The sequence below is a fragment of the Scylla paramamosain genome, chromosome 10 (genome assembly GCF_035594125.1).
Source record: "Scylla paramamosain isolate STU-SP2022 chromosome 10, ASM3559412v1, whole genome shotgun sequence".
Taxonomy (NCBI): domain Eukaryota; kingdom Metazoa; phylum Arthropoda; class Malacostraca; order Decapoda; family Portunidae; genus Scylla; species Scylla paramamosain.
Window position 1 is genome coordinate 2,294,463 of NC_087160.1, and position 27,882 is coordinate 2,322,344.

The following is a 27,882-nucleotide window of genomic DNA, read 5'->3' on the forward strand; positions in this document are numbered from 1 at the left end:
CAATATCTCCCATCAGACAGGTAGAGGAGTGAAATGAGGTATGATCCAGGGGTGCAAACATACTTTCAGGAGACTGGAGTATGCGAGTGGCGGTGCGTGAGGCAGGTTGTGGTGTGCGGGATGTGCCTAAGGAGTCATTAAGCCCACAGTTCCCTCGCGAGGAGCCAAAGACTTGCACAGTAGCCACAAAGTGAAGGTCGTGTGGGTAGTGGCGAGTGGCAGAGTCGTGGTGCAGTGGTGGGCGCGGCGTGTGGTGGGCGCGGCGAGAGTGGCGGCGGCCTGGCAGATGGCGGCGCCTCCTGGCCTCTATTGATATACCACGCCGCCACCCTCAGACCACAGGTAAGCCCACGCCGCTTCGCCCTCGCCCTGCTGGCATCGCGGGCGAGTCACGAGGTTCCTGTAATGTTAGTGTGGTGGTGTGTGAGTGTGTGTGTGCGTGTTGGTGCGTGGCGGGGGTGGCGAGGCAGCTGCTGGGGGAGTGAGGGAGGCCCGCCAGGCACAGGACGCCCCGCCACCCGGTGCTCACCCTCCGCACTGGGCGCCCCGGGTGGCAGACACGGGACGGGCGAGGCCATGGTGTTGGGCGCTGGTATCCTTACGCACGCCAGTCTTGAAATATGCAGTGGTAGTTGTATAGCACATGCTAATAAGAGATTGACTTGTGTCCTGTGCAGGGTTTATACTGCATCATCTTGCTGCCTTCCACGCAATGCCTGCTGCAGGAGGGGAGGTCGAGGGACATTGTTGCAGGGATGTGGTTTTAGCCTCAGATTTCAATGTGTAAACAATTTTTCACACGAGTCTAAGCATCCTCAGTCAGTTCTAAACAGTGTAGTGTGTGTGTGTATTTACTTTTACCTGTTTTCAGTATAGAAGATGGGAATGGCAGTAACTGCTGAAGAGGTAGTGGATCTGAGATATGACATGTTTGATTCTGGTTCATGAGCTGTTTCATCCTTAAATTTAAGCCATCCCTGATGATATCTATACTGTTTGGTGGCTTGTAGGCTATTTGCGATTTTATAGATTGAGTCCAAGTTCATAATGTCACATCTCATCAATACAAGTGATCATAACTTCTCCAGATTGATGTATACATGCTGTTTGCACACTATGCTTGGAGGCTTTGTAGAGTGCCTTTCCTTGGCGGAATGAAGCTTGGAAACCTAATTAATGATAAACACCACATCCCGCTCCCTTTTGTAATATATTCCACTAATTTGTTGCTCTTTGTGGGAAATATTCTTTGCACATCCTTATCTTGTTTTCTTATCAAGCTTCTAGCTTTATCTTCTTAGTGTACCTCGTTACTGCTGCCGGATGAGGGATTTACATCATTACTGAGGTATTAGCTTATCCCAGTTTTCAAGAGCAATGGTGATGTGCAAAACTATAATAATGGCAGAGAAATTAAGATGATTAGTCTTGTAGTGGAGATAAGGGAGAGAAGCTGAAACAGAATTTAAAGAGTTGTGAAGATCAGAGATAAGCAGTTGGGTTTCCTGCCAGGCAGAAACACATGAGATGCAATGTTTGCTGGAGAAGTACAGGGAGAGACAGAAGCTGCACTGTTTGTTTGTAGACATGACCAGGTGCTGAGAGAAGAGTTGTGATATTGCATGGGAGAGTCAGGAGTGGCAGAGAAGTACATGATGGTGGTAAAGGACGGTACATTGACAGTATAGCAACAGTAAGGTGTGGAGTAGGGATGACCAAGGGTTTCAGAGTGGAGGTGGGACCAAGGATCAACTTTGAGCTTTGAGCAGTGGTGGTAGACAGACTGACTGACAAGACTAGGCAAGAATCCCCATGAACCACAATACCTGCACATAATTTGCATGAGATGAGAGCAGGTGGAGGTAAAGCTTAAGAGTGAGATGTGCACTGGAGAGGAGGGGACTGAAAGTGAGCAGGAACAAGATTGAGTACCCATGTCTCAGTGTAGATGATGGGGAAACGGTAAAACTTGAAAGTGTAGTGATGGGAAAGGTTGATGAATTTCAATATTTGGGCTCCACAGTACAGACTAATGAAGAATGTACTAAAAAAGTTAAAAAGAGAATTAAGGCTGGACAGAACTAAGATAACAGAATAGAAAAATTGCCACAAAAATCAAAGGGAAAGTAAAGACAGTAGTGAGGGTGGCAGCAGTGTTGTGTGGTATGCAGGCAGCATGTATCACTGACAAAAAGACAAGAGGTAGAGTTGGGAGAAATTGAAATGAAGATACTGCAGTGGAGTGATGACATAAAAATCAGGAACAAATGCATCAAAGGCACATATGTCAGTTTGGGGACAAAGCTAAAGAGGTGAGACTGAGGTGGGATGGGTGAGTCAGGAGGAGAGACAGGGAGTATGGGGAGGGTAATGGGGGAGAGGATGTTGGAGATTAATTTAATCAACAGGAGAAAGAGATTAAGACATGAGAGAAGGCTTATGAATGGTGTGAAAGATGCGCCTGTAATGGCTGTGACTGAGGAAAGGGTAGAAGGCTGAGCATGTTGAAAATTTATTTATTGTGGTAACTTCTGATGGGAGTAGCCGAAGGGAGAGTAAGGAGATATGGAGCTGTTTAGTTTTGATGCACAAGTTGTTTTACTTCTAAATCTGACAAACACTATACTTACCTTGGCACAGTTTGGTCTAAGCACATCAGAGTTTGTCGTAAACACTTCATGCAAATGCAGAAATGATACAGGAGACATGAGTAGTAATGCTATGAACAAGAAAATTAGTAATGTCTGCTTAGAGGGTCCAACTCCTGAATAAAATGTAGGCAGTTTAGGTGACAGAACTATTGTCAGCATATATTTGTCATGGACCTGCAACCTTTTCTATTCACTTCCATTGTGCTTTTCCTTTCCACCACCTTGGTAAGTTCTTTTATCTGCTGACAGTCTTACAAAACTTGACAGCTGATGGGTACTTATCAGATCAGAGGGCTGAAGATGAGGGAAATAGTAAACACCATGGAAATAAGTGTGGTACATCAGATAACCAACCACTGATCATGACTGAACAAGCAGAGGTGAATGTTGTATGCAGAGGGTGTGGTACTGTTCAGTGAAGGTGGACAGATGAATGTTATGCAAGGGAGGAACCTTTCATCCTGGTGACAAGTGAAGCTTTGATCTCAAGTCTTTTATGTGATAGACAGAATTTGAATACACACTTTTAATCTTGGGAAAGCAAATGTAGCATTGCATTGTCAGTATGTAGTGTGATGGTCTTCTTGGCTTTATATTTATTGATTATTGATTGCTGATTCAATACTTAAATATTCTACTCTGATATGCAACATTTCACAGTACTGAAAGCTATGTAGGAAATCTTTATAAACACTTGCAAGAAAGGAAGGGATGAAAAGCAATATATTTTGCAATTTCTAGGTGGTGTAATGTTTGGGGTGGGTGTAGAACAAGAAGAAATGCTCCAGAGTACCAAATAGCAGCAGTGAATGGGTTAAAATGTCACATGAATCTTTAGAACATCAAGGTCACCACTGATCGCCATTCAGTTCATAAAGAAAGTAGTGGGGAGGCTGTGTGATGCCTAATATGTTGCTTCTGTTGCCTCACTCATTCTTGTTAACCCTGAGGACTTGCCTGGGGCTTGTGACTGAATTGCTGCAGTACTGGAGGTGCGAGTGTCTGGTGCAGGCTGCCAGTGTAGTTTTCCTTCCTGTATGACCTGTGACTGTGGTGGTGGTGGTGATGGTGACGATGACAAGGTGCACTGGATGTCTGAAACTCGATTATTCTTAACATTTATATATCACTTGGGGAAGAGAGAGAGAGAGAGAGAGACTAAGAATAATGTGCAGCTTATTAAAACAATGAAGTATTCTGAGATTTGTAAAAGTTGTTTAATGTATGTATTTTGCATTCTATTTCTTAGTGCAGTAAAACCCTTAATGTAATGAATTAATTGTGGGGAAGAGCAGTTTGTCTAAAAATTTGCTCTATCCAGTGGTTGTCACAGTGAGGCCTCTGTGGGCTGGGGTTGTTTTATAAATGCAGCTAATACTCCTTGCAGTCATTTTTGGATATTGAGACATAGAAGAGGGGTGAGCTAATAGTCAAGTTTCTTTAGTCTTCATCCTTTATTTATAGGTTATGTGGATGAAGCAGGTGTTGCTACTCCTGCTCCATCCCTCCCCTCCATGCCTTGCAATAACTAGTCAATATCTTTATATAATTTAGGAGTTTTGAGTAAATAAAAAGAAATTAGCCAGCACCAGGAAAGGGTCCAGGGTCAGAATAGCCAGCACCACTCAGGTTAAAATATGTGAGGCTTGTTCATTAAGCTTAAAAGTCTCACTAGATCTGTCATTCATCCTGTAGTGGTCCCTTCATACCAGTCACATCTTTATACAGAAGAATAAATCAGATGTACCATAAAACTAAAGAAATTCACTACTATGGAACATTTTCTAGAATGTGGCAAGTCCTTAAGGCCTTATTGGGTTTATTGATTTTGAGTTCCTGCTGTACTAGAAAGAGTGAATATATTGGTTATCTCTTGTATTTTTCAGGTGGACAGATAGTAAGTGAGAATGAGTAGAAAATCTGGTGTATAAACATTAGTAATTTCATTTTCTATCTCTCTCTTTACCAAGAACAATTGTAATATTCCATCTAGTATTCCATAAAGTGTCTTGCCCTGGGAAATTTCAATAACAAATGTTGGACTCATAATATTACTGTGAATTATTTTAAGAAATCCTTGGGGGGGGTCTTCAGTAGACATGGTTGTGCTACAGGGAGGACAGGGAAAAAAGTGTTTTCTTTGGTTAAAAAAAATTTTTTGAAACCACATTAAGTAGAAATCAATGTATTCAACAAGTAAAACATTTCTGCACAGCATATAACTGGATTGCTGTACCTGCATAGACTAATAAGCCACTTGTTAGCATTCAGAAGTGGAAAGCTGAGAGGACTAGCATTGAAAGTGGCAGCATCATGTTGAGTTTGTTAGTGCTGAAGGGTCAGTCAGTCACTCATCCTCTGCTTGCCTGCTTGCTGTGACCAGGTAACCAAACATAAAAGGTCATCATGTGTTCAATGAATAATCTCAAAGTGTTGGTAAGCTCACACTAGTGCCATGAACAGTCTGAAGGAAGAAATCCCTCTGCTATCATCAGTTTGAGTTAAGATGTAAAACACCTCAGACAACAGATTACCCATAGGCCAAGAGTTAGGTGTATATTGGTAGCATATAATTCTCCCAGGTTGTTAGTTATGGTGGTAGTGATAACTTGATGTAGGTTGTGCTGCTGGACAGACTTGCTCTCTGATGTATCATTCACTACACACTGAGTTAACTTACTCATCAGTCTGTGTGTGTATATGAGTGACATTTCCTGTGTACAGAATAGCCAAGACAAGCTGATTTATTGCCATCATTTTGCAGAAATTAATTATAATCACATGTTAGCCTTTAGCCCTTGGGATGGGGCATTAAGGTCTGGAAAAATAAATAAATAAATAAAATCTGAGTTAAATCCTTGACTGTTTTTTAGTGAATTGGGTTTTGGTGTTTTTAGAGGAAGATAAGTGAAGCAGGTTCATTAATGTATAGCAGAGCTGTGTTCAGGAATATCTCAGGTGCTCTTTGAGGAATCCAAATTGCCCAAATTTATCAAGTGTTTATCATCAAGCCTAGGATGGAACCTGTAAATGTAAATGCAATGTATATGGGCAGTGAAGGATGAGGTGGCACCAATATTAGCTTTGTATGAAAGTTGGATTTGATGATGATGAAGGCGTCAGGCGATAAACAGTGCACACGCGGGACTGAGTCACTGAGTAAACACAGTGCAGTGGGCTGCGGATGGCGCGAAGCAGTGCGCTCTGATGGCGAGGGGACAAAGTATGCCTCGCGTGGGAATTTTAATTGATTTTATGAGTACACATTGATTTTTTATTGATTTTAAGGCTCGGGGAAAAATGTGCCGGATACTTGAAGCTGCCGGATAAGAGGGATTTTACTGTATTTTAGATTGTTGTGAAGGAAATAGATATATTTTAGATCTTATAGAGGAAAAAACATTGTTATACTACCACCCCCACCTCCCTCTCTAACCCTTCATGACATCTTTCTTATGCTTCTCTCCTTCATCCTCCCTCTCTGCCATCCTCTCTTATCTTCTGAAATAAGATGTGCCTTCACATCTAAGAGCATGTGACACAGTATACATGTTACTGTTTTTATAAAGAAGACAAGATAAATTTAATGCATACTATGAGACTATCTGGCTTGAATGCTTCCATCACCAGCCTTGTTATCTACCTGTCAACAGTGGTTTGTCCTTCCTCACACCCTTTGCTTCAGTCCTTCCTTCCTTCCTTCCCTCCTCTCACATTCAGCACTCAGATCCATCAACAAGCAGGGTAGTAGTGGGCTGAGCTGACATCTGCTCTTCAGATTGTAGAACAATGCGAGTTTCATCTTCCCTCACCTTCCTTGTCCCTGAGATCCACCAATATGCTAGTGATAGAGAGGCAGGCAGTCACCTCAGGAACTCTGACATAAAGCATGAGTAGTGGTATAGATGACATAAAAAATACATATAGGTAATATCTAATTGTGTATCCAGTTGTTCAGATTTTCTGAAAATTTGGCACATGATATATATATATATATATATATATATATATATATATATATATATATATATATATATATATATATATATATATATATATATATATATATATATATATATATATATATGTGTGTGTGTGTGTGTGTGTGTGTGTGTGTGTGTGTGTGTGTGTGTGTGTTTATGTATAGGCAGTATGATTATTAAAATGTTCTTAGTCATTGGAAAGTCCACAACTCCCATTCTGTCATGGCCCAATGCATCTGAGAGTGTGAGTGATGTGTATGTGTGTGTGTGGTGCTTTGTCTGTGCCATCCAATGTGGAATTGCCAACTAGGTATATAGATAGATATATTTTCAAGAAATTCATGCATGTTTTTCTTGGCAAGTGCCCAACCACAAAGTTAGATGGTTGAATGCTAGTAGAATGTCTCAAAAGTTGCTGCATTTCAAATCTAGGATTTGTTTCAAGTGTTTATTGTGGCTCCAGTTTTGTTATAAAGAAGGCTTTCAAAGGAATTACCAAGTATGACAGCATATGACTTTTTTTTTTTTTTTCCCCTTCCATAAAAATGGCTCATAAAATCTCCCTGCATCATGTATGTGAGTGTGATGCCTCCTGTAGATTTAATTTTGAAATTTTCTTCGCACACACACCCGAAGATTTATATCACTATATTATAGGCAAGGGTGCTCTATAATATTTTTTCTACCATAACATGATGTAAGGAAATGTTAAAAATGAAAACACAGCCCTGTTCACTGACGCACCAAGTGTGGTGTTGACATCTCGGTAGCTGGGCTGCATTTTTTGCCTTCATGGCCAGACCACTACCTCTGTTTTATTACCACAATCATGTAGGATATTTTTACTGTTGTGATTGCTTGCTTTTTTGTTCAGCTGTACTGCTAGCTTGCTTTAAACATTACATGCTTAAATACATAAATAAATAAATAAAAATCATGAATATGTCCTGCTGAAATGGGGGTGCACCTTATATGCCAGTGCATATGTGCCATCAAATGCAGTAGTCAATTGAATATAAGTACAATGTCTCAAAGTTGCAGTTTTCAATTCTTTCTTAGTAGGATTTGTCTTAAGGTTTTATTACTTTTCCGATTTGTTATGAAGAGACTAATGAAGGAATCTCTTGTTGCAGCATGAGTGGAGAAGGAGGGGAGGAAGACAATGTGGTGACCACAGAGACCACGTCCCCTGCTTCTGTTAGTGCGTCCACCACCACCACCACCATCACTACGGTCATCAACAACACCTTCAGCACTGCTGGCACCACACAGGCCCCAGACACCTCACAGCCAACACTTCCCCTACATTCATCCACACCCACAACCACGGCCCCTACCTCTCTTGGTGAGGTTGTGTCCTTGTCATCCAACACAACATCAGCACCATCAACACCATCAATAACCACCACTACCACAACCACCACCACACTTTTGCCAGCACCTGTCACTCTTGTCTCATCGTCATTCACGTCAACAACCACATCCACGTGTCTTACAACAACACCAACACCAATAGCAATATGTAAGAGTAAATCTGAAGAGGAAGAGGCAGAAGAAGAGGAAGGCACAGCTGATGAACCCTGCACTTCATTGGAAAAGGTTCACATTTCTTCAGAGCAACTCTCAGCTATCTCAAAGGAAGAGTTAGCAGAAAAGTGGTTGCTGCAAGAAAAATTCATTGAAAGTTTACAAAGCAGAATAGATGCCCTGGAAAGAGAAGGTTTGTATTATCTACTGTAAAGTCTTCCATTGATTAAATGAGCAATTAGAGCATGGTGAAAGGAAGGCACCTAAAAGTAGGGGGCATATTCTCTCTTTGGCCCCTGTGCCTGTAGTGGATGACCCTTACTAGAGGACACAGCCACCAGAACATCTAGGTTTCCATACTGTACCTTCCCAGTTTTCCTCAGGCACCCACTTATCATTCAACCCAAAGGAAATATGAATGTCTGAGTGAGCTGCATGCTGACATCCCCAAGTCTGGATTCAAACCAGGGCCTGCAGAATCATAGCCTGGCATGCTAGCCACTGCACCACAGAGGCACTGAAGGCAGCATACATAAAAGTAATCCACTTCTAGTGATATAATAAGTCTACAGAGCCTCATACTTGCAGACAAGGCAAATCTTGCTGTGGAAGTCAGAATATTTAAGGTCACAAATGGCACAGTTACATAGGAGGTGTCTGGTGTGAGCAGAGTGGATGGCAAGATTTGGCATGTGTGGAGTGGTGGAGATAAAATCTGAGATGGTTTGGTCACCAGGTGAGGATTTGAGGAGATGGGATGGAGAGGATCTGCAGGATTAAGCACATGGAGATTAAGATGATAATAGAATTAAGTAGGTATCCTAGATTTTAGAAAAATAGATCCTACATGATGGTGAGGCACAATATTGGCATTTGTGAAAGAGAGGGAAGGAGGGAGACTGAAAGGACTCGAGTGTTCAGTATTATGTAAGATGCTTGGACAGAACTAGATCAAGAGTTTTGCCATGGACATCATGAGGAATTGCTTGCAGTAGATATCAGAAACAATTGAAAATGAAAGTAATGAAACATTTTAATTTTGATGTGTCACAAATGAAATCTGTAGGACAGAAAACAACAGTTTAGAAATTAATTTGTTTCGATGAAGAAATGGGACATAATTACATGATTAAAGTGTGGGCATCTGTCCCTCCAGACATGCAGTGGTGTGGCTGCTCCTGGGCAGCAAAGACTGCTGGTTGTCAGCAAGTCTAAAAGAATAAATACTGATCTTTAATATATTAACTGTATTATTGTTGCTGTATGATGACAGTATTTATAGCTTTATATTTCTAAGTTTAAGTGTTGTAAGAATTGTCCTAAATGACACTGTATGAATAGTATCCATATCCTTGTAAATGTTAGAAGATTGCAAAGAGATGGTGTTTGGATTCTGGAGCTGGTTGCAGGTCATTTATAGGTAACTTGTTTACATTATTGATGGTGGTAAATAACTTTTGAGGCTGTGAATGGATAGTCATTGTGAACTGACAGTGTGCCTGTGATAAGTATGGGCCATGGATAACCACTTGCCTGATAATTAAAAGTTAAAGGGTGCCATAGTCATGAAGCATAGAAAATGGGTAGGTAGCACCACCCACTCCAGGACCTCAGCATATGGAGTATGTTGATGAGTTCCTCTCTCCATTGCCTTTAACCCTCCCAGTCGTTACAGAGCAGTACCCTGTTCAGGAGCAAGCAGTTACTCAAGAAAATCTCAAGTACAAGCTGGGATTCAAACCTGGGACTTGATGCATTGAAGTCAGACGTGCTCCCACCTGAACCACCATGCTCCCTTAGCTGATAGTGCTCTAATGATATTGTGTAACTGTATGTAGTAGTAGATTGGAGAGATTAAGGGTGCCAAGGTAGTGAGAGGGATGCATGAAGGGTCACATTACCTTGTTGTAGTTAAGATGAAAGTAATAGGTAGGAGTCAAGGTAGAGATAGGGTCAGGACAGTATCAGCAATGGGAAGGACAGATAGGAAGGTTGTTAGAAAGGGGTACAAGAGGAAGGTAGACAATTTATCAAGTGAAGCTAGGATGATAGTTCAAGTGATCAAGTGTTAATTAAATGTTTGATTAAAGGTATAATGGTTAAAGTGTCAACAGAAACAGTTGAGCATAAAAGCCTGGAGAAAGGGAAGTGCCTGGCAGAAGGCTGAAATAAGAGGCCACAACTGAGAAGAGAAGAGCATAGTACAAGAGTGTTGCAGAAGAACATGCCTGCAGAAATTAAAGTGAGGAGGATGACTGCCCACATGTCTTGGAATAATAAAGGAACATATAATAGAAAGTGAAAGGAAAGTAGACAAGAGAGTTTGTTAGGAAGCAGAATGATGCGTTAAGTGAGATGAAGCCATTTTGGGAAGTTCAGAGTGAGAGATGATGAGAGAAGTGAAGGACTGTGAACATGAAGAGAATGGATTGAGCTGGTTAAGTAGCTAGGAAGTGAAAGGAGCATAGACAAGTTATTTTCAACATTTGATGAGTGAGAAGACAATAGAGGAAGCAGTAGTGGATGTGAAGGTGGATGGTGAGCAAGTGTTTGTGCAGAGAGGGATTGGTAGAGAAGAGGGAGAGGAAGTAGTAGCCAGACTGTGTGGCAAAGCTGCAAATTGCAGAAGAGTTTAAAAAATGGAGGAGGGATAGTAGTAGAATGTTTGCTCCAGATATGTGAGCATGAGTGCAAGAAGTACGAGTACCAGACAAGTGGAGAAAGACAATTATTGTGCCACTGTATAAAGGTAAAGCTTGTAGGAATGAATGTAATATTAATAGAGGGATAACTTTACTTAGTGTGTCGTGAAAAGTTTATGGGAAAATCCCAATTGAGAGATTGATAGAAGTAACTGCACTTTTTATTACTTTAATTGTAGGAAGTGTTTGAGGACTAAAAATCAGACAGGGATTCCTGGGTTGGGTTCTCGAACCAAAAAAATTGAGATTGCTGGAGTAGATTCTTTCCCAACCTGGTTGTTGTGTTCCTGAGTCAGTCATGTGTGGGAAATTTTTGTGCTTGGCAAGGTGGCTGGTTCACTTTCTGGCAAACCAGACTTCATTTTCCACTGTAACAACCATCAGGTATAGCGGACTTGTTTGTTACACCAGCATTTTACTATTTAGTACATAACGTCTTTATTTTAGCTAGTGCATGTAAATTAAATATTTTGTTACCTTGAATATCAAAATGATTTTATAGACTTGCTTGATTTATTCCAAAGAAAATTATGGTTATGATGAGGTGCACATATTTAATATGTAAATGTCAGTCTTGTTTCCTATTGTTCCCCATTCAGTGGAGGAGCTGCGCGGCACCCGGGAGAATGAGGAGCGGCTGAAGGGGCAGCTGGCAGAGCTGCAGCGCAAAGAACAGTACCACATCATGAGGCTTTCCTGTAAGGAGCATGAACTTCAAGAAATGGGGGTAAGTGAATACACCATCCAGAGTTCAGTCAGTACAAGTGATAAAGAAGAGAGGATTCCTTGTTTACAATTTAGCTCAACAGTACAGGTAACCAGGTTAGGTATCGTTATTGTTTTAGAAACATGTTGTGGAATCTTGGTAATTTTAGTAGCTTTAATGAAACTTGTGCTGCATGTAATTCAGAACCTGTCATTAGAGGATAATTGCTCTAACATAAATCTTTTCAAACTCCTCATTATAGAATTTCTCTCTCTCTCTCTCTCTCTCTCTCTCTCTCTCTCTCTCTCTCTCTCTCTCTCTCTCTCTCTCTCTCTCTCTCTCTCTCTCTCTCTCTCTCTCTCTCTCTCTCTCTCTCTCTCTCACAGTATCTCAAAATTTCCTCTGTGGCTTTTATGGCTTTGTGGCAGACAGTGTCTTCTAAAACCATCAGTTGTAGGATTATGTCACCAGTTCCTTATACATCAATTGTCCTGTGTCTTGAACTTGGCTGTAACCACTCACACTGATGACTTCATTTCTGTGCCTTTTCATAGTGCTCCCTTGGCAGGAAGTACATAATTCTTTAAAACCAAAAGCCTTTTCCTAATTGGACAGGAAGATTCTAGTGGCTGTCATTGTTTTCCGAAATCAGTTTCCTGAGTGTTCCTCTACCATTAACTTAAAAGAACTTTTGAGACAACTATTCCCATCTTTCTAATAACTTAACTAATTCTTCCGGTGCATTGCAGATTCTTGTGCTGGTCTTCACTAAAAATCTTTACTGTTAATATCTGCTTGGCACTTTTATGTTTCACTATTATAGTTATCAGTGTGCAACAAACCTCTTGGGTGAGGGATAGCAATGGGGATCATGCATTGTTGGATGTGTCAACCCAAACTCAGGTATTTGATGTGACATATCCAGCTGTGTATGATCCCTGTTGCTTCCCCTCACCGCTGAGGTTCATCGCACATGATAATTATAAGTGAAACAGAAGTGCCTAACATTTCTTATAGGGGAAAATAAATAATCCATACATCAAGCTAACGTCTTACTTAAAATGGGACAACTGAAACAAAGCATGCCTGATCGTACTCTTGCCTCTTGTGACAGCACCAATGCTCATCACACCACCCACAGCTGGTTCGCACTTTACACTGTCATAAGTCCCTTTCTTCACACATGCATCAGTTTACCCACCATAGATTTAAAGAAACAAAGTATTAGTTTTGAGGTATATTCACTATATGGGATGACCTACTCCACTCTAATGATGCACTTGTCAGTAGAAAAAAACACTCAACAGAATCTAATAAGGAAGTGGAGACCAAACTAGCCTTATAATGGACTAAGCCTGTCAGTTGTTCAAGGATGGTTTCCAGATTGTTTGGTTGTATCATGATCCATTAGCATTGCATTGGCAGGTTTTTTATTTTTGCTTTTTATGCTAGATCAACTTGTAACCACTCAAGAAGAAATAAGTGACAGTAAAAGGGACTAAGAGACTAGAGGTGGTTGAGAGGGCTGGTGGGTAGGCACAGCAAACTGGAATGCCTTGCTCCACCCACCTGTGCATTGGGAAAATAACTCCTGTTTCTATTGAATCTTGCCACTCATTATTAGTGTCATTTTCAGCACTTGTCACAGCAACATGCAGATTACTTTTACTTTAGTATATGCTGCACCAACAGGCTATTTTTGTTCCCACTTTTGCATGTCTCCCTGTACACATTTCAGGGTTGCCAAATCAAAGTTCAGTTTCATTCTTTAGTACACATCTGTTAATTTCCACATACTTAGGTAATGCAGGAAGGTGAGGTATGCTGAAAGATGCATCACATAGCATCACATATGCATCACATAACTTGTGATCATTGGTCAGTCTGCCATCCTCTGACTCCCTTCTTTCTATGTTGCCAGTTACTGTTCATGCTTTCACGACTAAGTTCCTGTGCTAGGACATTGTAAAAGGAGAGTGAAAGCATGCATTACAAAAATCAGAAAATGGTATAAACTGTGTCACCTTCCAAAATAGTTTAATCTAGTCATCTGAAAACTTTATGTTAGTCTCCTGTCTAATTCTCTCATGTGCACTCAGCTTTGCATTACAAAAAACATTTTTGCTTGATTCCTCTCCTCTTATATCCCTCTTGCAACACCTCATGTTTTACTTTTCTTATGCTCTTCCCTTTTTCAGTTACAACCATGCTGACTTCTTCAATAATTCTTTTCATTTCCTTGCTGCTCCTTACCACCCGCTCTTCACATTCTGTTCCATTCACCTCACCACAGCACTCTCAAGCAGCTGTCAGTCTTGTTCCACAGTATCATAACTACTCTTGCATTCTACTGTTTTTACTGATTTGTTTTAGACCAGAGGTGTTTGGCAACTGACATTCCACTCTACTTTATCATTCACTCCAAAATTGCAAACATTCATCGCCATTTTTCCTTTTCAACCAACTCACCATCAGACTCATATACACTAACAGATATTGGTGTTCTTCACCCACAACAGTCTCAGTGAAGCCTCCCATTCCAGCATTTCAACACTTCTTGGTGCTCATCTGGGCTCACCAACAAAGCCAGCCCTTCACACACTCTTCCTCTCACCACACCTGACCTCTTCCCACTCAGTTGTGCTCTTCTTTTCCTCTTCATTTCACATAAATATATCTATCCTTTTTATTGTAATTATTTAGTAATAAGGTACATATGATATTTATATTTTCTGTCTAATTTTAGTACTGCTATCACTCTCAGGCACAAGTGCAGGAGCTTAAGAACATGTCTGCTGGAGTTGGGGGCCTTAAGCACTGCCTGCTGGATCCTGCTGTCAACCTTCTCTTTGAGAGACTCAAACGAGACCTGGACTCTGCACGCGCCAAGATGGAGGAGACCCAGAGTGAACTGTCAGCCTGGAAGTTCACTCCCGATAGGTGTGCCCCCGTGCTTAGTTTATTCGGCCACACGCGCCTGCTCCCAATACCTTACTCTGGCAGCTCTCATAAACAAAACAGTGACTGTTTGTTCGATGTTGGGGTTAAACATTCCCTAATATCAGGTTAAGTACTCAAAAACAGTGACTGTTTTATCAGTCAAGGGACCAGATGGCCATGATATAAGATTTTAGCAGTTTTTAGAAAGTTGACTCTTAGTTGTCGAACTTGGTATGTGCTCTCCTTTACATGACTGTTGTGATTATTAGCCTTGTGCATTACATCGGGAATCGTGCTCGTTCATTAGCGATCGAGGGACGGAACGTTCATAATTTATGCACTCGTTATTCAGTGAATTTTAATGTGGGACTGTTGCTGCAAGGATACATAAAATTCTTATGACAGTGGCTGTTGGAATTGAGAGAGGGCCGAACCAGCTAGCCTGGCCCTCCTGATGCAGTAATGCAGTGACGTGCCATCATTTGGAACATTTGTGAGACCATTGGCCATATACTCCCCAAATTGACAGAGTTGTGGATTTTGAAAATTCATGCTGGTGGGGCTGAGACTGGTTTTCAGACAATTGAAAGCAAGATGATATACATGGGCATTAGAAACACTTTTGGGTGGTAATACAAACAGACAGTCTTTGTGACCGGAGCTTGGTGTCTTGTGTTCATAATGGAGAAATATGGGTGACAAGTTGGAAATGACCCAGGCCATACATTCTGTTGAACTTTTACCATAAAACCAAAGACTTAATATAGGGTTCTTCATTCCAAGTATTCATCTAGTCCTCTCCCTAAAAAGTAAGTGGAAAGTTTTCATTTTTTTATATTTATTTATTTATTTTTATTTACTTATTTATGTTGTGTGTACCAGGAAGGGTATTTCCATTACTGGCTTCATCTGATGTGCCTTGAGGTATTCACACGGTATCTCAGTGGGATCTCATGGAAACAATGTTGTCAATGGTCTGTGTAGAATTTATGGGAGATAATGGATACAGTCCCTGGAGGCTGTAACTTTTACTTGGTGAAGTGGTCTACCTTGAAAGGATGGTATTTGAGTCACTGTTGAGAATATAACTTACCTAGCTCTACAAGGAAATCAGGTAGAAAATTGTAATACTTAGAAATTGGGCCCTCTAATTTTTACTTAAGCAAATTGGTTACTAATGTCTTAGATTTTACTTTGAAAGTTCCCTAAAATTTTGGTGCTTTTCAAAGGTGAGTGCTAGAGCAAATCTGTCTTTCACATCTCCTTAGGATGCCAAGTGATTGTATTTCAACACAACATGGTCTTGTGTGTGTGTGTGGGTGGAATTTGAGATATTCCTCAGTGATTCATTGAAATATTTCCATCATTTAATCCCTGAGCTCATGACATATTATCATCTATGATATTGGTACCAATCCTTTGTGCTTTGTTACATAGATATACAGTCAGTCTTTTCCAGCAGCCTGCAGGTTCATCTTGAATTGTGAAGGGATTGTATGATACTTCTTCCTCATACTTTGTCATTACTTAATGTTCATGTTTTATCTTACTCATATTTATTTTCAGTTTGAAAAATGTTAGAAATCCAGTAGAAAACTTGATGTATTCATATCATGGTAACATTTTTCATGATTCTCACTGTCATTAAATTATCTGCTCTTCCATCATAATGCTTTGGCACATGTCTCAGTCACCTCATCAACTGTTTAGCTGTTTGATTTCTCTGGTGTTCTGAATTTTGTTTTCTCAATTCATTTGGTGTTTGTTGTTTATGATCACTCAACAGTCATGATAGGAATGGCTGAGGACTTCTCAAGAAGGTAAGTCTCTGTGCTATAACCATTGTTCATTGTTTTGTTAGTACTTGTTACTTGAAACACTGGGAAGGATTCATCATGAGCCTTGTGTGACATGGATCTCCTAATGCTTTGTGCTGGTCTACAGACAGTTTCCTTTTTAAGATCTGTGATAAGGAATCACCATAATAATAGTTACTCAATTGATTACCAGTGACCAGAGTTCATTTTTGTCATTTAATCCTCCTTTTTCATTTGCATGTTTCATTTTCCTTCATCAGAAATCTGGTTGAGTTGCAGGAATATTTATCTTTGAATATGAGTTGCTTATGCTTTCTTAATCATAGGTTAGCCACTGGGAAGTCTTTATCACAACTCCTTACTGGAGTTGTTGTGTAGTTTTGAGAAAAAAGTCACCTGCTTCACATTTACACACTACTGGACCTTAAAAGCTTGATGTGCAGACTCTAGTCCTGATTGCAGGAGTTGGGAACTTTCCCCTGGTAACTTTACTTGTTGTAATTCCAGTATCTTTATTGGTATTAGGTGCATATATATTAGGAATTAGTGGTATGGTTGGAATGATAATTTCAGAAAGCCTTTATTTAAATTACTTTTAGGGGATGGAAATTTTAAGTTGAAACAAAATCTTGCCCCTGCTACTCATTTGTAGGGGATGTCAGCAGGGTGACTAGACATCCCATATTTAAAGCATTTGTCCTGTGTCCTGTATTGACTCTCCCTGTGATTCCTTTTGTCCTGTATTTTCAAGATTTTAAAAAATTTCACATGAAATTTGGAGAAATTTTTACATTTTGCAGATATATTAAACTGAAAACAATAATATCTGAGGGAAATTTCATATGAGAGGACCATCTGGACCTAACTGGCAACTCTGCTGGGCTCATGTGATACATTGTTACTTGAAGCAAAACATACATTGGACACACCTTTTTAAAGCAGTTGAAAAAAAAAAAAACTGTACAAGTCCAGGACATTAGCTGAGAGGGACCTTGTGCTGCAAACTTGTGATGTTTATTTGACATATCCAGTCCATTGTCTATATACCTCTCCATTTTAGGTCTCCTATATTTCAGTTTTCAAAATTTGGTTACCCTGGATGTCAGCCCTTTTGTAGAGATAAATGGGTGCATTTTGTAGTGCAGGATTACAGCATAATGTTAGAGTAACATACTTAAAGATTAGGATTAGGGAGAAGACTTACTACAATTAAGAAAGAAAGGAGAGACACCACATTTACTCAATAGATAATTGATGGGAGGGAAAAGAAGGAGATAGGATGGCAAAATACTTTTGTACTCTCTACATCTTACTCTTACAGACAAAGTGTGTGTGTGTGTGTGTGTGTGTGTGTGTGTGTGTGTGTGTGTGTGTGTGTGTGTGTGTGTATGTTTTCTTTGTTTTGCTTAGTTGTGACATGCAAGAAAAGAGCTATGCTTGTACTGTCCCATCTCCATGCCTACTATTACTCAGCTGAGTTTTAAATTCATAAGTATTTCTCACTTTCTTTTGTGTTGAGGTTGATCCAGGCTTCTTTGCTTCTGTATGGAAAGTTGTATTTCTTGGTTTCCTGTGTATGTGTAACATCCAGGAAATTATCCATGTTTATGTTGTCCCATCTCCATATTTTTTATTTATTTATTACTTTTTTTTATATATATATATTTTTACTTTTATCAAATTGAACTTCAGAGTTGTGGAAGTTCTCAGCCCTCACTCCCTCTTCTTGAAAACATTTGAAGTATAAATTTCTGTCTGTTGAAAACTTTTCCTCATAACTTAAGTGTCTCATTTCCTTTAGTTTTCCTTTGTGTTCCACTTTATCTTTTCTCATCTTATATTATACTGTTTTTGTCCACAATGTAAGGAAATGCCTGCCATTAACATTCTAAAGCTATTTCTTCTCTTATATTTATCTTAATTTCTTTGTTTTCAATTTATATCTAGTTTTGGCAAACGTATTTTAATTTTGTGCTGAATCTAAAAATGTATATAAAAATTAACTATATACTATAATAAATTAAGTAAGACAATCTAGAAATGAGCATCACCAGAACACATGTGAACGATGTGCAGCCTCTATGGGAGCAATGAGGAGAGCCTTGACAGACACTGCCCAAGTTTTGGGTATGAGCTTCAGTTGAACACACTAAGTACATGTACATGTACATGTATGTAGCTCATAATGCATAGCAAGCAGTGGCAGATGTTCAGAAAACATCTCATTGCTGAAAATGTAGCACATGCCATGAAATTTTATACCTTCCTGCTCTTCACTGCACTTTTATCATTTGACAATTATTGTTGCTCTAGCATTCCAGATGACTTAACTACCACTTAACTGGAAATCTGTCATATTTGAAAAATGAAGGCATGGATTTTGAGTTGTACTGGTGACCATTCACTGCCAGGCAGCTGCCCACTGATCAAGTAGCATGGGCTAGTAGTAGTGATTGTAGGGATGGGGGGTAGGGGGGCTGTACAAATATTTCTGATGGTGACAGTGCCTGTGCTAGCATTTCTTGCACCACGCAATTGGTGTCTTACATATTTACATCAGGTATGTTTTAAGTGTGTTGAGTTTTTCTTGAAACATGTAGGGTCTTGTGTTAGTGTACAAGCAGTGCCTCCTTCAGTGCATCAAGCGCCTCACCTTGACTAGGCCACACTGCCTTCAGTAATACGGCCCAAGATTTCATAGCATGCCACCACACCCTGTAAGTACTGAATTACACTTGCCAGTATTATGACTGATTTTGATTTTATTATGCTGATGTTCTTTTATTTTTATTTTATTTTATTATTTATTTATTTATTTATTTATTTTTATTTTATTTTATTTTTTATTTTTTTCCCCCATAGTCATTGTATTTAAAACATACCTTGTGAAATGTCGCATACTGTTTTATGTGATGCATCCAAAATGTGTTGTTTCTCTAAAGTTTATTAAAAATACACACAATGCCCATGTGTGGAGACCAGTACATGCCTGTATGCCAATGCTAGTGGGAAGATTGAAAAAATGGATGAAAAGTACCCATAAGTAATGAAATGTGGTTATTCATTAGAAGTACAGCCCCAGTAATGAAGCAATAAGTAAAGTCTTGTGTAACCAAAATAAATGAAAATGCAATTCCAAAACCCTGAAAATTTGGAATTTGATGTTAACTCAAAAGTGCACACTGCTTTGCTAGTCTAGACAGATATGATAATGAGAGATAAGCCACAAATACTAAAAGAATCTGAAACTGTAAACATACTAAAATATATTATGGCCATTATGCCACCAGACTTTTTAACACAATATATTATCAACCCATGAAGCATTTGATGAAGCCTCATACTAAATACTGTTATGGAAGATGGGAAGTGCTGATGAGCTGGAAGGAATAATTTAGAACTGTGTGGGAGATTTCTGGAAAGAAGAATAATGAGAATGGTGATAAGGTGAAGAATAGAGCAGAGGGTAGTTAACACAGGGATCTGTTGACATCTGAAGGAAAGACAGGATAAATATAGGTTTGGAGACCTAACCATGATAGAATCCTGGAAATAGCATACTTCAACTAAGTAAATAAACAGGACGAGTAGGATAGCTAGGCTTGTAGCATTCCTGCTGGGATGGTGAATCACAATGCCTCAGCTTTCATCAAGTACCTCATCTCTGGTGGACAGGAACCAAGGAGACAATCACAGATGCCTTGGAATTCTAACTCTAGCTAGCTAATCTGCACCGCAAGGCATCTGTAATGTTTAGGTTTGAAATTATTAGTGCTTTTTGCATCTTTCTTTCCATTAGCATCATCCAGACTTAAGGGCAGCATGGCTTATCAGTTTTTGATGTCCTTTATCTTGAGTTTGGAGTCAGTCCTTGTTGGACAAGCTTGCACTGAGTTAAGTGTCATCACAAAAGAAACACCACTAGTTACTAATCTAGCAATATATATATATATATATATATATATATATATATATATATATATATATATATATATATATATATATATATATATGAGGTGACCATACTGAGAGTCTGTAATGTAGTTGTGTGTCATCATTTTCCTTGGTAATATTGTCTTATTTGCCAGAGTAAATTGTTTTTTATAGATTTCTATATTAGACTGTAGCATGTTTGGCACACCATCCAGAACACTCAAACTTGGCAAGGTTATGTACTAAGACGGATCAAGGTCCATCTGAATTGCTAGTGATGCTAAAGACTCCTTCAGTCATTTACCTCAATTGGGCTTATGGGAATTAGGTTTTCTAATCTTACAAAAAGTGAAGTTTCTCAGCAAAAAAAATAAATTGTGCTTTTATTGCTTTCAAGTGTTACTAGCAAAAGATAACAGCAATCATTGTCAAGGCTTCAAAAGAATTGCCAGCAAAATACCAATTTTCAAGGTGCTGGCTCGCTCTCTCTCTCTCTCTCTCTCTCTCTCTCTCTCTCTCTCTCTCTCTCTCTCTCTCTCTCTCTCTCTCTCTCTCTCTCTCTCTCTCTCTCTCTCTCTCTCTCTCTCTCTCTCTCTCTCTCTCTCTCTCTCTCTCTCTCTTCTACTTACTGGAAGATTATAGGAAACATTTAGTTCCTGCTTAAAAAGAATGGACTATAAGTGGATAAGTGAACTCATGCACAGTTGAGTGAAGCCTAATGCCAGCTGTCACTCATTCACAGAAATTGATTCAACCTTAAGAATTTAATAAATGCTCCACCTGTAAAAAATCCATCACTTGGAAAACAGGGAATGAGAAGGGTTGAGAGGCTCCACTGCCTAACATCACCCATGGAATAGAAAATAGAGAAGAAAGAATATGAAAATGAAATATGGTATGATGGAGGACACCAGCCTTTACTGCAAGAATATGCACATTCAAGAAATGAACCACTTGTTTAAAGTGTAAAGCTATACGTCACTAATCTTCCATTTGAACGTTATGATCACCTTTTGTGTGACATATAATTCTATGCATGTAAACTGAATTACTGCTAAGTTATAAAATACTCATTTACTGTAAGAATCACCCTTATCTTCTTTGTCAAACCGTTTTACTTATTTGAAAAGCAAAAATCTGTCAATTAACATGAATGCATGTTCTCATACAGTGAGATATGCTGCTCTGACTAGTTATTTTAAGAGAGAAAAGTGGAGAGAGGAATGTTTTTTTGAATAACCTGAAGTAGAGCTTTTTGCATAATAGTACGAATATTTGGAGTGGACTGTGTAAAAGAGGTGATATCAGCAAGGTGTGTGTCAGCTGAAGAAGAGCCAGGATAAATATAGACACATTGACAGGACAGCTCAGGCCACATATATCTTACAACTTAGTGTATACGTGAAGTGCTCTTGGCATTCATTTATTTTTGTGAGTTTATTAATTTATTACTTGTTTATTCTTTGTTTACTTAATGATTTTTCAGTCTTATCATCTTGTCTATGCTGTTCATTTATATTTCCCAGTGCATCTGGAATATGCCAGGAATGTCTTCCCCATCCTTTGTTATGATCATATTTTCACACCATGTAATAGGATTTTTATCTCCATACTTGTGTGTTACAATACTAACAGATACACAGCATACTGCACTGTTTGTGCACATAGTCACCATACACAATACAAAGTATGATGCTGTCACCACATCTCTTGGTTATTGTGCATGGTCAGACACCATCTTTTGACATTAGTTAACTGCATTGCTTATCACCTTCATTGTACTGATAGCTACTTTCAGGTCACAAGATTCACCATCTATAGTGCTCGTAATTTAGTTTTGCATACATCCATTCAAAGACCTCAGGATTCCATAAATATCCTCTCTTCATCTTAGCTCATCCATGTTTTCCTATCCGTCTGTAATCAAGACCAAATAATTTACTCCAGTTTTCAGGCTAGTCCAGTCCTCAAGTTCCTTGACAATGCTCTCAAATGAAGCTGGGGAATTAAAGTGTGTGTGTGTGTGTGTGTGTGTGTGTGTGTGTGTGTGTGTGTGTGTGTGTGTGTGTGTGTGTACAACCTTCCCTCTCAAATATTTTAACATCCTTAACCCATTTCAGCTTTGACTTTTCTTGTGAGCTCCACACATGTTGGGCTGTCAGTATGGGACATCTACATGCCGACTTCTTTTTAAGCATGCACTTGCCTTCATCATTGCTGAGAACCAACGTTATCAAGACCCAAGATGTTTGCTGGACCACGTAGCTTAGTTGGTCAAGAACACACACACACACACACACACACACACACACACACACACACACACACACACACACACACACACACACACACACACACACACACACACACACACACACACACACACACACACACACACACCGAAAGAAATAGATGCTCTGACATATACACTCATGATCATTCTAAGGTGTAATAAATGCTTGGTCTTGGTTCCACACTCCGAGTACATGAAAAAACTAATACTCAGAACATTTGAATATCCATCCTATCACACTCCATAGACAATTAAGTGCCATTGTGTATAGAAACTATTAATCATAACAACATGTTAAATAATGGCAGGCAAATGTCCTTGTCTTCAGTTTTGTGCCAGTGATCAGTGTAGCATACTCTGTATAAAGTGAAAGTAGTCTTCTCTCAGGCTTACCATGAATAGAGCACAAGTGAGACTGTCCCAAAGATGTCAACATCCCTAATATTCCAAAGTGGTTTCTGTAAAGCTGGGCTCGTATCCTGACACTTCTGGCTGCACCTCCGCTACATTTAAAAGCCTCTAGTTAAAATTATCCAGATTTTTAAGGATGTTTTTATGGTTCTAGTGACAGAGTAACAAGATTTCTACACTATTAACAGAAGAAACACTTGAGAATCTAGCTAATCATCTTTGTGGCCTTTGAAATTAGATGTTGTGAGAGAGCAAAGCATTTCTGAATACAGGCCACAAGCAACATAATATCATAGCTGCCTCACGTGCCCACATCAACCAGCAAGACAGTCACTTTAGTTTAAATAATTTAATTTTGAAAATCTTAATAGTCCCTGACATAAAAAAGAATTGAAAATCTGTTAATTGTCACACTTGGTTTAGCTTACTGTATGTGTGAGTGTCTGTATTTAACTGTTTGAAGTATGTAAGGCCAGAGCAGCACCTCAGTGTTTTGCATATGTATATTTGTCAAGTTCTTCCTTCAGTTGATGAGTATCCCTTACTGCTATCACCTCTTACAATCCAAGCTGCCCAGGAGAAACTGTACTTTGTTATTCTAATATATTTTCAGTTTCTGCATTAACTGTGTCCCAAAAAATATCTGGTAGTTTTCCATGCCCATAAATCTGCAATTCCTCTGTTCATTCTTTAATACATCTATTGTAATTAGGTCCCCTCTGTCTTCTTTCTTTTTTCATTTCATCTTTCCCTATAAGTTAGCTCTTCAAACTCTGCCACCATCTTAGTATTCTGTAGATTCTTTTATTTGTTTATTTTTACTCTGTTTATTTATATCTTTAAGGGGGCTACACATCTGAGGCATATTTCTGTTTTGGTGGAATCATCATAGTCTTTGTTTTTGTCATCATCCACTAAAGAAAAAGAATGCTTATCTTCCTCAACAACACCTCATCTTGATATCTTGTTTGTACATATTCCTGGTGAAAGTTTTCCTGTATCACTGCACCCAAATCATCTTCAGTGTGTGTGTGTGTGTGTGTGTGTGTGTGTGTGTGTGTGTGTGTGTGTGTGTGTGTGTGTGTGTGTGTGTGTGTGTGTGTGTGTGTGTGTGTTTCTGCATCTGCACATGAAAACGTACATGTGTGCAACTGTGGTGTGTTTAAGACCTGAAGCATTTGGTGTAGAGGTGGCTTCCAAAACCATATTTAAATTCTTTTCATAACCTAGCATAATTCTTAAGTTGTGAGGGCTTTTAGGTGTTAATCAGCTAAATGGTAATTATTTCTTTGTTGCTTCTTGACAGTAACACCGGGAAGCAGCTGATGGCCAAATGTCGCCTCCTCATCAAGGAGAATGAGGAGCTTGGTCGCATGATCACCTCAGGACGGCTGGCAAAGCTGGAAGGTGATCTGGCGCTGCAAAGGAATTTTAGTGAGGAACTAAAAAAATCTCAGTCAGGTTAGTAATCTTTCTCCAACAAGCCCTTAGCATATTTTATTCTAATATGCATCTATCTATATAATTTCTGATGCCTTGTTTCCTTAGGGAGTGGTACCTTCTCATTTGATGCTTCTTACCTCCATGTTAGATCACATGTTATAAGCATCCAATCTACTACCTCTTCACCTTTTCATATTTTCAATGCTCCTTTTCCTGCCTTTCACTTGCCATCATTTTACTCCCTGACTGTTCACCACCACTCCTACCGTATTCCTGTCTGTCTCTCATTTTCACCTTAACTATTGCAGCAGATTTTCCTGGTATTATGAGACATTGGTATTTGTAAAGTTCTGATAGAGCTGTCATCTTAGATCTATAATCCTGATTTTAATTATATTTAAGTGAGTGGTGTTAATATTACAATATTTGATTGTGGTGGCTGATCCCTTCTAGAAATATTGGCTTTCTTTCACCATATTATGTGCCATCTGTGTATTATTTCTCTGTTGAAAAGATACCAGTGCCATGCTTCATAGCTACTGGTACACAATTTATCTTAACAGACCAAGAAGCACGTCTAGCACTTCTCCTGTGCCCTATTTTAATGTTGGTTAATAGTGTTTTCAAAAGGTGTCACTTCTCAACCTCAGTTGTTTCAATAATACAACAGAAGCACAGGAAACGTATAGAGGTTCCATACATACAGCCAGATATGCATTCAATAGATGGCAAGTAAATCATTATAATGAAATTAATTGTGTAACAAATAATTCTTAAGTTCTTGAATATTTGCATGAAGTGTTTTTACATAATTGGGGATAAAAGTCTCTTGTAATTTTTCCAGAACTCGATGAATTTCTGCTGGAGATGGACGAAGACACTGAGGGTATGCAAGGGACCATTTACTACCTCCAACAACAGTTAAGGCAAGCTAAGGAGCGTATAACTCAACTGAATTCCCAGTTAGCATTGACTCAAACCCCTGACACTCAGTCTACTGATGAGGGGAGTGCACCTGTGGTTATGGAGGCAGGAAGTGAATTAAACAATGAGGCAGAACGGACAGAGGAAAGAACATTGGTGCCACAACCCAATGGTGATGCTCCCCATGATGAGCCTCAGACAAATGATGAATCATCAGCTGTGGACACAACTGGAGTTAATCCACTAACTAATGGGCGAAAACGGACGCAGAGTGAAATTGATGATGGCTCAGAATTAGCTGATAGTCAGGATGCCAGAGAAGACAATGTTGTTGAGGTTGAGGGATTGCCTCCTCAAAAACGGACAAGAACTGACGGTGGAGAAGGTGAGGGAGAGGAGGGCATCTTACCACTAATGGAAAATGGTGTGATGGAGTCAGAGTAGGGTTTTCAGGGTTTAAGACAGGGATAAGTCCCAACCAGACCTCTCACTCTGACCCTTCCTGTGGCGAGTTTTGTTGGCCCACTCCTGTCTGCTTCTCCGGCCCAGCAGTCTCTTTGCACTACCGTAACTGTCCAAATTTTGTATAGACAAGATATCATTTTTGTATAGCTGTTTAAAACTCAGTGGTGACAACACTTACAGACCTTGCTTGACTGGCTGGAGTTGGCTGGCTACCTTTATAAGTCCATGATGTCACAAAGGTACCCCAACCTCCATGCCCAGAAAATGGCCATTCTCCAGACACTATTGATGTGGACTCAACTGGCACATAGCATTTCCAGTTCTGCAGTGCTGTGTAAGTGTTCATGTCCTGAAGTTTTAAGATTTTATTATAACCTTGGAAACTTTTATTTATCAGTTCAGTATTGAGCTTTTGTATAGTGAATTCAAAGTTTGACATTTATTGGTTAATATTTTAAATTCATGCATTTTCAGGATTTTGTTGTTGACTCTTAAGTCTGGCATGTATTTTTAAAATATACTTTTATAGAAAAACAGAGGACATTGTTTATATTTAATTTGTGCAATTGAATAGTGAATAGAAAAGTCTTTGTACAGACAGCATCACCACTGGAAGTGTATTTTTGCTTATGCTTGGATCTCTTCATCTCTAGCTCATGCCTATCATTGTTTTATTTTTTTTTTTTTCTACATTTTTTATTTGTTTGATTTTTTATTATATGCAAGTGCATTACTTAAATGAATTGATTTGTTTCATTGCAATTTCATGGTAAGTGATCATAACACTTATTTTGGTCTTAAAATGTTCTGTTCTGTCATCTCTAATGCAAAACTTCTATTAAACATAAATGCAAATTTTGAAATTGGATTCCATTTACTAATTTTAATGCTTTTTCTAAAAACCAAGTCATGCAAGGCTGTCCATGTTGCATATAACTCCATCTGCACTGTGTTGGTTGAATGTGTAAGAACTGTAAATAGCAGGGTGCGGCATGTGAAGCCGTGTGTTCCCCTTGTCATCATCAGGGCTGCTTCATTCTGTAGGGTGTCAGGCTCATGGTTCTTGATGTTGAAAATTGTCACTTGGTACTGAATTCACAGGTGTTGGAAAATTCTTCATTTTTAGTATATATGTGTGCAATTTTTGGAAAAATGTGATTGTTTACTTATTTGTAGCTGTAACATGTGACACTCAAGGTTCTCAAGTTTCTAGAGCATTTTTGTTTTTATTTACAAATAGAAATAGTATTAGCAACATACATCAATTTCAACTTCAAGATTTACAACTTGAAGACTGTGTGTATATGAAGCAAAAGTTGTAGCTAGGTGTTTTGAAATAATTTTTTGTCCAGAGAATAGCCTTGACTGTAATATAATTGAGGTCAGCTCACGTGGAGGAGAACGTACCACCATCTATAGAATACAAAATCTTGACATTGCTAGTCTTCATTTGGACTAGAGCAAATTGACCTGATCCACATTTTAAGAGTACAATATAATCTAACTTTTCAGTATACATACTGCAAACATTTAATTACTGAAAACTTATGGCTGTGAAAAAATGAATGAGTGCATGGAAAGACATACACCATATATTTGTCATTTTGCCTCTTCCAATTTTAAGTCAACCATAGGTATTACAGTTTATTTTGCCAATGAATACAGAATTGCAAGTACTCTTGTATTGGTAAATTCCCAAATTATAATTGTAGTCTGTACTTCCAAGTGCAGTATATTGAGAGAAAGAGAGAAAGTGCAGCTATTTTGATTTTGATGTTTGTTATGAAAATGCAAGTCAGCATTCATGATTCATGTCTTTCCATACTACCGTACATATTTAATTGAAATTTTTAGAAGTACCATTCCTTAGACAGGTGTAAGAAAGCATACAAAGCAAACTTGAAATACTGTACATGTCATTATGTAACATCTCAAGGGCACAAAGTTGAAATGTGTTAGGAAAATTAATATGCCCATGGTTGTGGATAAAAGGAAAATCGGTATGCCCATAGTTGTGGAAGACACTGGTTGACTAAAATTCATCCTTGGAAAATGAAAAGACAACACCCCACACATTCTTTTGCTGT

General features: G+C 39.0%; 1 protein-coding gene across 1 annotated transcript; it reads left to right on the forward strand.

Moving 5' to 3' along the window:
* Nucleotides 1-68: 68 nt before the first annotated feature.
* LOC135104062 (pre-mRNA-splicing regulator WTAP-like) lies at nucleotides 69-27,472 on the forward strand. Its single transcript, XM_064010952.1, has 6 exons — nucleotides 69-342; nucleotides 7,768-8,354; nucleotides 11,463-11,590; nucleotides 14,334-14,509; nucleotides 24,270-24,424; nucleotides 25,251-27,472. The coding sequence occupies exons 2-6, from the start codon at nucleotides 7,769-7,771 to the stop codon at nucleotides 25,772-25,774; spliced, it is 1,569 nt and encodes a 522-aa protein (XP_063867022.1). The 5' UTR covers nucleotides 69-342; nucleotide 7,768; the 3' UTR covers nucleotides 25,775-27,472.
* Nucleotides 27,473-27,882: the final 410 nt, after the last annotated feature.